This window comes from Choloepus didactylus, chromosome 5, assembly GCF_015220235.1.
Source record: "Choloepus didactylus isolate mChoDid1 chromosome 5, mChoDid1.pri, whole genome shotgun sequence".
Taxonomy (NCBI): domain Eukaryota; kingdom Metazoa; phylum Chordata; class Mammalia; order Pilosa; family Megalonychidae; genus Choloepus; species Choloepus didactylus.
In genome coordinates this window covers 28,233,988-28,246,073 of record NC_051311.1, presented here as the reverse complement: position 1 = coordinate 28,246,073, position 12,086 = coordinate 28,233,988, and the positions used below count along the sequence as shown (strand labels likewise).

The following is a 12,086-nucleotide window of genomic DNA, read 5'->3' as shown; positions in this document are numbered from 1 at the left end:
TGCCAAAATTTCAAAGTACTCAGCCTCCAATCTTGTTTTTATTGCAATACAATTCTGAATTAATTATATGCTAAATTCAAAAGCAAAATTAGTTTAATCTAAACATAGATAATAATATTTAAAAATATGTACCTTTAATGCTCTCCAAAGGATAGGTTTATATAATCTGTAAAGCATCTCTTCCACTCCCTGTCGAATTTTCTTTTGATGGTGAAAATAACTGAGCACCTAAGGGGGAAAAAAACAGAAAAAAGAAAAGATCAATGACCTTAGACCATAAGGGTTTGAGTTCTAGTTTCCACGAGTCTACCAACTATTAACAATAGCCACATAACCTCAAAAAAGGCATTTAAACTGTCTGACCTTCAGGGTAAAATGGAAAAGGAGAATTGGTAAAGTAGTTACAGAATTTGACTTGAATCTACAGCCAAATTCTGGTTCCAAACTGCTCTAAGTCTACCTATCATATATTATCAAGATGCAACAAATTGATTTTAAGGATCTATAATAGACACACAAAAAGGTATACATCTCAAAATAATTGTGACTTCTTAGTCATGCTTCACAGTATAAGCTTAATTTCAATATCAAGTTCTTCCCAAAACTTAAGAATGATCAGCAAAATGAGTGCTCTTTTAGCTCCCGTTTCTTTTTTCTTTTCTACTCCCTTCTTTATCAGCCAGTTTCCCCTTAATTCTTCGGACACCTGTTCCCAACAACAATTTTGCCTTGCTTTCTTAATTTATACCTTTGACCTAAATTATATTCATGAAAAATGGAAAATAAAATTGAACAGGCTATGAAACAACAGACTATACATTTAAGAGCCTTATCAATGCCATCTTAAAAGAACTACAGTATGGAAATTCCTTTTCCTGATTATTTAGGAGTTTTTATTGGAGGTGATAAGTAATTTAGTCTCTGGTTTGCTTTTGGTGTACAATGTTATCAAGTTTTGGTATCAGTGGTATACTTACTTCATAGAAAGATTTTTAACAGTTTTTTTTGAGATATAATTCACATACTATAAAATCCATCCTTTTAAAGTGTACAGTTCAGTGGTTTTTAGTATATTCAGAATTATGCAACCATTACTAATACCTGATTTTAGAACATTTTCATCACCAATATGGACATTTTTACTTTCAAATGATTTCGGAAGAATTTCCTGAAGTTTTCTTCAATATATCAATAAAATAATTTCTCAAGTAAATAAAAGGATTTGAGGAAGAAGCCAAACAGCTTTAAAAGTAATATCAAATATTCTTTTAATTCCTTTTATACATTTTCCATAAATTTACCAAAGTGATGTTTATATTTATAGTATCTTACTCAGGTTACCCAGCAGAAAATATCCTATGAAAAAATATCTTTAGTTATTTGGTACCAGAAGTGAAGCAATTACGTCAACTTTTTTGAATAGCCTAACATGATGCCAGTCTTTCTTACTAAATAGATTTGCAACACCAAATTATATATGTTAAATAAAGCACCCAAACTAATCTACAATTTACTAAAGCCAAACCATAATTTGGGGAGAGGGAAAATCCACTGACTATATAATTTATATTATATCCAAAACAATATCCATATATTCTTATACTTATTCTTTAACATAATAATGATTTTAAAATCAAATTTTTATTTTAAATACACAGAATCATAATTTTTAAAACCCTGTGGAAAACTCAATGGTCCAGATAAATCTCAGTGTTCCCTATATGAACTAAATCATCAATAATGTAAAGAAATATTTTCTTATCCATTCAAAATTAAAATAATTACATTTACATTCTAAAAAAATTAGTAATCTCACTATACAATAAGAAAGGTAGTCCTTATTCACTTAGCTTCTTGAGACATGGTTGCTAACGGCAACCAAAAAAGGCATTACTGAGTAGATTAGAACACCGATAGCTTCTGCTTAAGTTAATCAAACACAACAGACCAGATTTTCCAATTCCTTGTGACAGGATCATTATGATTAACCAAACACCTATCAGTATAGCAACGACAGTGTTAATATAGAGCCTTATTTATTATTTAGTCAGACTACTTATAAATATAATGATAAAATTCATAATTAAATTCATAGCTTACATTTTAAAAACAAAATATCTTATCAAGAGAAACTGTCAAAACATTTATTCCATTTGGTTCGTAGAATAGCAAAATGGGAATTTAATATCTGGAAGTAAATAAAAATAATCTCAAATATATTCTAAGGTCTTTTAAAAAGGTGGTAGTGGCTGTCAGAGTAACGATTCTGGAAACTTTCATGTCAAAACTTTAAATTAAATGCTGTCCAAATAAAGTTCTGAATGTCTTAAAACTAATATATTTTTGTCTTTACTCATAAAAATCTTGGTGATAATAAAACTGCCACTACCAAATATTCAAATTCTTAGAAATCCCTTTAATTGAATGCCTGTGAAAGCTTACTTAAATTTTAAATTTAATCAAAACAATTATCTAAAAACAAAAAAGATGAGATGTTATGTAAAAAAATGATGTGGATAAAATCAATAAAATTAATGTACTTCACTTACCTCCCGTACTTTTGAATGTACTGGAGACCTCCTTTGAAGATGGATTCCATGATACATAAAGTCCTGAATGCAATCATTTTCAATTGTCTATAATAATAAATTTAACATGAGGTACTTGGTATCTGTTTATGTGTGTGGATGCATGTATACACATACATGTGGCATGATAGGCAGTACATTATAAGTACAAAGAAAAGAGTCTGATATATTCATCTTGTATATAATGAGGAAAAACATCCTATATCCTTTTCATCGAAGGTTTTTGATTTTAACTGCACATCTCTTAGAATTCCTTTGGTTTTCTTATACCAAAGAGAATGCTCAGCTTCTTTTATCTTATTTGATGAAATATCAAGTTTGCGTTAAACAGCAGGGAGAACTTTCACCTACCATTGGTTCAAGGACAGACAAGTGTAAGCATGATGCAAGTGTAAGTAGAGAGGTAAGTGTAGTAGTAAGTCAAATACAGGCCTGGGAAACCCAACTCTTTTGAGTCATCCCTGACCTAGATAATGTTTAGAAGACTGGAACGATTCAAAAAGCCTCCCTAGAAGTGAAAATTCAAATACTTCTAAGGTAAAAGCCAGGATTCCAAACTGACTAAAATTAGATCTTTCAGGACTGCCACTGAGGAGGAGTGGGGGAAGGGAAGGGGAAGTTGGAAGCTCCTCAGTGACCCAGTTTACTCAAGCTCCTCCACATTGGAATGAGTGAAGAAAAGCCAAAGTTTCAAGAGCAGCCAAAACCTCTAATGGGCCGCTTGGTCTGTTAATCCCTGTACTCTACTGCATTTCTTCTACATAAACACATACCCGGGAATTCCATGACTTTAGGGAAGAATGCCAAATAGAAGGAAGCCTTACTATTGACTATTTTTCCACTATCTTTGAAAATATTTCCTTTATCTGAAGCCACTAATAAATCTTACCACCACTAAATGTGGAACAACCAAATATTGCCTGACTTGTAATGTGCTGAAATATGAAATACACAATATTACCTATGAAGTATTTGTGCCAAAAAACTTTACATTGAATCTTTAGAGCTGATTACAAGAATATGAGACATTCAACATGTCAGTAGCCTAGGTTTTAAGGAAAGAAAGAAAAGGAGAAAGAAAACAATGCTATAGAAAAAGAGGTTTAAAGATGCAAGAAACAAATGCCATGTGTGGAACTTGTTGGATTCTGCTGCTTTTTTTAAATGCCAAAAAAACATTTTGAGAAAAACAAGGTATTTAAATATGGCCTAAGAATTTTTACTGAAAAATTGTTAATTTTGTGAGGTGTGATAATGGCATTGTATAACCATATTTTTTAAGAAATGAAATGACATGCCTGAGATTTGCTTTAAAATACTTAAAAGAAGGGAAGGAAGAAAGGGAAGAGAGACAAATTGAAAAATACTTACCATCCGTACTAATTTGGCACAGATCTAGTGAAATAATTAAGGTTTTATATACAAAAATTTTAATGGCAGAACAAAACACTGAGGACAAATATTCCTTTCCACAAATAAGTTTTATGCAGTAGCAAAAAGCAATGTTTAAAAAACAAATGATAATGATGGGTGGGTGAGGGGGAGCGGGAGTCTCCTCCATGACCAAAACTAGAGAGGATACAGAGAACTCCCGGGACTGCAGTTTCAGGGTGTGAGCAGCTACAGAGGGACTCCTGTGGTGTATGGTGGGGACATGGATGGAGAGGCGGAAAGACTGCGCCTCAAGGGAAGGGGTGAGTTTGTTTGGCCAGGATCACCTCCCGGGGCGGCCAATGGCAAGATGGCCGATGGGCAAGGAAGTGAGCAGCAGCTCTCCAATCCCAAGCACCCAGTTTAACAATTAACTGGGGAGAGAATCCTCCACAACCACACAACCAGGAGTTCCCAGGAAGAAATTCGGGAAGCAGCAGACTAGTACTGACCACATTACTCTCCCTCAATGGAAGTTCAGGGGGTGCACAGTTCAGGTGGGGATAGGAGAGTGTGCCACATGAAAGCACCAGGTGCCCCTTCTACACCCCAGAGGCTCATGGGTGCACAGCAGACAGGGAGCATGGTACTTTCAGCTGGAGGGTGCCCTGGGGCACATTTGCTGCCAAACTCCACAGGGTCCACATCACACCCCTAGGGACGGCAGTCCCCAGTGCACACAGATAACTGGTGCAGTGATTGGTTCCCACCTGGATTGGTCTCCACCCAGTGAAGAGGAGTTGAGAAAAGGCTGGCTTGAGAGTGAGAGGTGGCTCAAGAGCGCTATCTGCTGGTGGGACCATAAAGAGCATTCCAGCAAGCTGTAGCTCTGCTGAACTATATATAAATGCTCAAATAATCCTGCATTTCCCCAAATAATCTTATGAAGATAAGCAAATGCCCCAATGCCAACAGAAAATTATAAAGCAGTTAAAGAAACAATAAGATATGGACAAGCAAAATGAATGAATTAAAAACTCAGAAGAGACACAAAATTTGGAGGAACTAAATAAAGAAGTAAACAGAGGTCTCCAAACAGCTTCAACTAGATGAATAAAGACATAAAGGACATCAAGACACTAGAAGAGCATAAAGAAGATTTTGAAAGAATAAATTACAAACTACCAGATCTTATAAAAGTAAAAGATACTGTTGATAAAATTAAAAATATACTAGATACACACAACAGCAGCTTAGACAAGGCAGAAGGATAAGTGAACTAGAGGACAAAGCAACTGAATGTGAACACACAAAAGAACAAATGGTGAAAAAAACTGAAAAATTTCAAATGGGTCTCAGGAAAATGAACGACAACATGAATGCACAAATATGAGAATAATTGATGTCCCAGAAGGAGAAGACAAGAGTAAAGGGCTAGGAAGAGTGTTTCAAGACGTAAAAGGAGAAAAATTCCCAACCCTTCTAAATGAAATAAATATGCAAATCAAAGATGCCCAACTAACTCCAAATAGAATAAATACAAATGAACCCACTCAGAGAAATATACTGACCAAAATGTCAAATGCTGAAGAGAAGGAGAAAGTTCTGAAGGCAGCAACAAAGAAGTGTTTCACCACATACAAGGAAATGCACATAAGATTAAGTACTGACTATTCAGTGGGTACCATGGAGGTGAGAAGGCAATGGTATGACATATTTAAGATTCTGGAAGAGAAAAATTTTCAGTCAAGAATTCTTCATCTAGCAAAACTCTCTTTCAAAATTGAGGGAAGAGTTTAAAATTTTCACAAACAAATGCTGAGAAAATTTAACAAGAGACCTGCCCTGAAAGAAATACTAAAGGGAGCTCTAGCAACTGAGAAGAAAAGATAGGAGAGGTCTGGAAAAGGGCACAGAACTAATACAGAGTATTAGTAACAATAACTTAAAGGAAAAAAAGAGAGAGTGGGAAAAAATAGAACTGACAACTAAAAACCAAATGGTAAGATGGTTGGTTCAAGAACTCCCTTTACAATAATAACTTTAAACTCTCCAATCAAAAAACAGACTGGTAGAATGGATTAAAAAGTATCACCCGTCGATATACTGTTTACAAGAGACTCATCTTAGACCCTGTAACACAGAGACTAAAAGTGAAATGATGGAAGAAAATATTCTATGCAGGCTGCAACCAAAAGAAAGCAGGGAGGTGGAAGAAGATGATGGCATAGAGAGGAGTGGAAGCTAGTCCCCCTGGAACAACTAATAAACAACCAGGAACAACTAGCAAATAATCTGGAATAACTGCAGGGGGAAAAACGTGACTGTCCACTCATCATACATCAACCTGAATTGGGAGGAATGCCTGAGATCGCAGCATAAAATCTTTAAGTAAAAACTGTGGATCCAAGCCAAGAGCCCCCTCCCCCCACTAACACCCAAACTGCAAAGCCTCACTGTGATAGAGAGCAGCACTCTCCAAGCAATCAAATAAAGCTCAGCCCAGCTACAACTGAGGTTTTAATTGACAAACGCGGACTGCTCAATACAAGCTTTGAATCCCAAACAAGCAGACAGAGGCTTTTGACAGTGACTGACCTTGGAGAGCCAGAGGACCTCCCTGGGAGGGAAGTGGACCCAGAGGACCAGGTGCCACCTCTGGCCAACGAGTGAAACTTAGGGTGGCTGCAGACTGGCCCTGAAAGGGGGCTTTCTGTGCCTTTTTTGGCTCAGTGGAGAAAGCCTCAGTCAATTTCGGTTCCCAGCGCTGTGACGCAGACAAGGGTGGAGACAGCACAGGCAGAAGACTATTCAAATGCAAATGATCTCTACCCAGGGGGTGTATCTTCTTTAAGAGTTAAGAGGTGGGTCCCAGCTTAATTACCCGCCCTCCATTCAGAACCTGGGAGAAAACAGCCACAGGCCACACCTCCTTACACCAGTCGGGAGCTACAGGCTGACAGGTGCCACCTGCTGGGCAGAAAAGCACAGTGACCTGAGGCATCACAGGGTGTACCAACTTTCTAAGACACACCCTCAGGGAAACCAGATATTGAATATTTCTTCCTTCTGGAACCTGAGCCCATTCTGGTCTGGGAAAACCTGATTGGGGTAACCAAGGAAACCACATGCCTAGACAATAGAAAACTACAAGCTACACTAAGAAAAATGAAGTTATGGCCCAAAGGAACAAACTTACACTTCAAATGAGATACAGGAATTTAAATAACTACTGATAAATCAATTCAATAAGTTTAGGGAAGATATGGTAAAAGAGATGAAGCATATAATGAAAACACTGGGTGTACATGAGGTAGAAATTGAAAGTTTGAAAAAACAACTGGCAGAATCTATGGAAATGAAAGGCACAACATAAGGGATGAAAGACACAATGGAGACATACGACAGCAGATCTCAAGAGGCAGAAGAAAACACTCAGGAACTGGAGAACAAGACACCTGAAAGCCTACACACAAAATATCAGATAGAGAAAAGAATGGAAAAATATGAGCAACGTCTCCAGGAACTGAATGACAACACGAAATGCAACAAATGTACATGTCATGGGTACCCCAGAAGAAGAGAAGGGAAAAGGGGCAGAAGCAATACAGGAAATAATCAATGAAAATTTCCCATCTCTTATGAAAGACATAAAATTACAGATCCAAGAAGCGCAGTGTACCCCAAACAGAATAGATCTGAATAGGCCTATGCCAAGACACTTAATAATCAGATTATCAAACGTCAAAGATAAAAAGAGAATCCTTAGAGCAGCAAGAGAAAAGCAATCCATTACAAAGGAAGCTTGATAAGACTATGTGTAGATTTCTCCACAGAAACCACGGCGGCAAGAAGGAAGTGAGGTGATATATTTAAGATACTGAATGAGAAAAACCACCAACCAAGAATCCTATATCTGGCAAAACTGTCCTTCAAATATGAGGGAGAGCTTAAAATATTCTCTGACAGACAATGAAAGAGTTTGTGAACAAGATACCTTCTCTAAAGGAAACACTAAAGGAAGCCCTGCAGACAGAAAGGAAAAGACAGGAGTGAGAGGTCTGGAACACAATTTTGGAAGACAGTAGCACAGCAATGTAAGTACACTGAACAAAGATGACTGTGAATATGGTTGAAAGAGGACAGTTAGGAGCATGTGGACACCAGAAGGAAAGAAGAAAGATAAAGACTGGGACTGTATAACTCAGTGAAACCTAGGGTGCTGAACAATTGTGATAAAAGATACAAACATGTTTTTACATGAGGTAGAACAAATGAATGTCAACATGGCAAAGTGTTAAAAATAGGGTGGGATTGGGGGAAAAATACAATGAATGCAAACTAGAGGCTATAATTAACAGAAACATTGCATTATGCTTTCTTTAATGTAACAAAGGCAATATACCAAAGCTAAGTGCATGTTGGGGATGGGGGGCATAGGGGAAGGGTATGGGACTCTTGGCATTGGTGATGTTGTCTGACTCTTTATTCTATTTTAGTTGAATGCTATCTTTCATTTTGTTGCTTCCTAGCTGTCATGTTTTGTTTTGTTTTTTCTCTCTCTTTTTTTTCTTTTGTCTCTCTACCTTCTTTGACTCTTCCTCCTTCTTTGTGGAAGAAATGGAGATGTCCTTATATAGATAGAAGCAATGGTGGTGAATATATAAATACGTGACTATACAGGGAACCATCGATTGTTTACTTAGGACGGAATGTATGATATGTGAACAAAACCGTCTTTAAAAAAATGGGTTGATGAAGAAACCTTGAGAGCACTATATTGAGTGAAATAAGACAAACATATAAGGACAAATATTGCAGGGTCTCACTGATATGAACTAATTATAATATGTAAACTCATAGACATGAAATATAAGTTACCAGGATATAGAATGGGGCTAAAGAATGGGGAGCAGTTGCTTATTATGAGCAGAATGTTCAACTACGGTGAACTTAAAGTTTGGAAATGGACAGAGGTGACGGTAGCACGTTGTGAGAATAACTAACAGTGCTGAATGGTGTGTGAAGGTAATAGAAAGGGTAAGCTCAGAGTCATGTATGTCACCAGAAGGAAAGTCGGAGGTTAAAAGACGGAAATGTACAAAACAGTGAATCTTGTGGTGGACAATGTCTGTGATTAACTGTGCAAATATTAGAAATCTTTCTCATGAACTAGAAAAATGTATGACACTATAACTAGAAATTAATAAGAGGGGCATATAGGAAAAATATATACCTATTCCAAACTATATACTACAGTTAGTAGTATTTCAATATTCTTTCATCAACAGTAACAAAAGTACTATACCAAAACCATGATTCAATAATGGAGGGGGGGGGGTGGTTAGGCGTATGGGAGGATTGGAGTTTCCTTTTATTTTTTGTCTTTATTTCTTTTCTGGAGTAATGAAAGTGTCTTAAAAATTGAAAAGGAAAATTAATTGTGGTGACGGATGCACAGCTGTATGATGATACTGTGGGCAACTGATTGTACACTTTGGATCTTTGGATAATTGTATGGTATGTGGACAATCTGAATTAAAAAAAAAAAAAGAAAGCAGTGGTAGCTATACTAATATTGGACAAAATAGACTTTAAACTCAAAAATGTCATGAGACAAAGAAGGACACTATATATTAATAAAAGAACAATTCACCAAGAAGAAATAACATCATAAATGTTTATGCACCCAATCAAGGACCTACAAAGTATATGAGACAAATGTTGGCTAAACTGAAGGGAGCAATAGACATTTTCTACAATAATAGTGGGAGACTTCAATTCACCACTCTCTTCTAGAGATAGAATAACTAGAGAGGACCAACAAGGAAACTGAGAACCTAAACAATATAATAAATGAATTAAACTGAACAGACATATATAGATCATTACATCCCAAAGTACCAGGGTATACATTCTTCTCTAGCACACATGGAACATTCTTCAGGATAGATCATATGCTGGGGCACAAGTCTTAATAAACTTAAAAAGACTGAAATTATCCAAAACACATTCTCTGACCATAATGGAATGCAACTAGAAGTCAACAACCACCAAACAGATCTTTCACAAATATATGGAGGTTAAACAACAAACTCCTAAACAAACAATCGGTCAAAAGAGAAATGGCAAGAGAAATAGGTAAATATCTACAGACAAAGGAAAATAAGAACACAACATATCAAAACCTATGGGATGCAGCAAAGGCAGCATGGAGAGGGAAATTTAGTTCTGAATACATACATTAAAAAGTAAGAAAGAGCAAAAACCAAAGACCTAACTGAACAATTGAAAAGGCTAGAGAATTATCACCAAACTAGCCCTAAAGCAAGTGGAAGAAAAGAAATAACAAGGAATAAGCAGAAATAAATGAGTCGGAGAACAACAAAATAGAATAAATAAAACCAAAAGTCAGTTCTTTGAGAAGATCAACAAGATTGACACACCCTTAGCTAGACTGACAAAGTAAAAAAGAGAGAAGATCCAAATAAACAGGATCAGAAATGAGAGTGGGGTAATTACTATGGCTCCCAAAGTGGGGAAAAATCATAAGAGGATACTATGAACAACTGCTGTATGCCAACAACCTAGACAATTTTGAGGAACTGGACAATTTCCTGGAAACACATAAACAACCTAGATTGACCCAAGAAGAAATAAAGACCTCAACAAACCAATCACAAGCAAAGAGATCCAACCAGTCATAAAAATCTACCTACATACAAGGAAAGTGTTCAAAAAATAGATTGGGGTGATGAATGCACAACTATATGATCGTACTGTGAACAGCTGATTGTACACCATGGATGACTGTACAATATGTGAATATATCTCAATTAAAACAAACAAACAAACAAACAAAAATCTACCTACAAATAAAAGCCCAGGGCCAGATGGCTTCACAGGGGAATTTTACGAAATTTTCCAAAAAGAACTGACACCATGGACTGCTCAAACCCTTTCGAAACATTGAAGAAAAAGGAACAAGAACTAACTCTTTTAATGAAGCAAATACCACTGTAATACCAAAACCAGGTAAAGGTATTACAAAAAAAGGAAAAGTGATAAGCAAATCTCCCTAATGAATATAGATACAAAAACTGTCAACAAAATAGTTGCAAATCAAATCTAAAGGCACATTAAAAGAATTATACACCACAATTGAGCGGGGTTCATTCCTGGCATGCAAGGGTGGTTCAATATAAGAAAATAAATCAATGTGATACAACACATTAACAAATCAAAAGGGAAAAATCAAATGATCATCTCGATAGACACTGAAAAAGCATCTGACAAAATTCAGCATCCCTTTGGGATAAAAAAACTTCAAAAGACAGGAATAGAAGGAACCTTCCTCAATATGATATAGGGCATATATGAAAAACCCACAACCAGCACAGTACTCAATGGCGAGAGACTAAAAGCCTTCCCTCTAAGATTGGGAATGACACAAAGATGCCCAGTGTCACCACTATATTCAACATTGTGCTAGAAGTTCCAGCCAGAGCAATTCTCCAAGACAAAGGAATAAAAGGTATCCAAATTAAGAAGGAAGAAGTAAAACTGTCAGTATTTGCATATGATATGATTGCATATTTGGAAAATCCTGAGAAATTGACGACAAAGCTACTTGAGCTAATAAACAAATTCAAGACAGTGGTGGGATACTAGATTAATGCACGTAAGTCAGTAATCTTCCTATACACTAGTAATGACCTAACAGAAGAGGTAATCAAAAAAAAAAAAAAAAAAAAAAAAAAAATTCCATTCATAGTAGCAACTAAAAAAATCAAGTACCTGGGAATAAATTTAACCAATGATGTAAAAGACCTCTACACAGAAAATTACAAATTGTTACTAAAAGAAGTCAAAGGGAACCTTAAGAGGTGGAAAGATATTCCATGCTCATCGACAGGAAGGCTAAATGTCATTAAGATGTCAATTCTACCAAAACTGATCTACAGATTCAATGCAATTCCAATCAAAATTCCAACAACCTACTCTGCAAAGTTGGAAAAGCTAGTTATCAAATTTATTTGGAAGGGGAAGAGGGCCTTGAATTACCAAAAACATCCCCCCAAAAAAGAATGAAGTGGGAGGACTTAGATTTCCAGACACTGAAGCCTA

The 12,086-nt window shown here is 36.2% G+C and overlaps 1 protein-coding gene across 6 annotated transcripts in view; it reads right to left on the bottom strand.

Moving 5' to 3' along the window:
- Positions 1 to 12,086, bottom strand: part of NCAPG2 (non-SMC condensin II complex subunit G2) — a 107,000-nt gene that overhangs the window by 70,273 nt on the left and 24,641 nt on the right. For 5 of the 6 annotated variants that reach the window (XM_037835710.1, XM_037835709.1, XM_037835712.1 and 2 more), the window contains 2 exons: positions 2,550 to 2,636; positions 133 to 228 (listed from right to left, as the gene is read on the bottom strand). In XM_037835710.1, coding sequence (XP_037691638.1) covers positions 133 to 228; positions 2,550 to 2,636 — 183 coding nt within the window. The remainder of the gene's footprint in view (positions 1 to 132; positions 229 to 2,549; positions 2,637 to 12,086) is intronic. The other variant, XM_037835713.1, reaches the window with a different exon arrangement.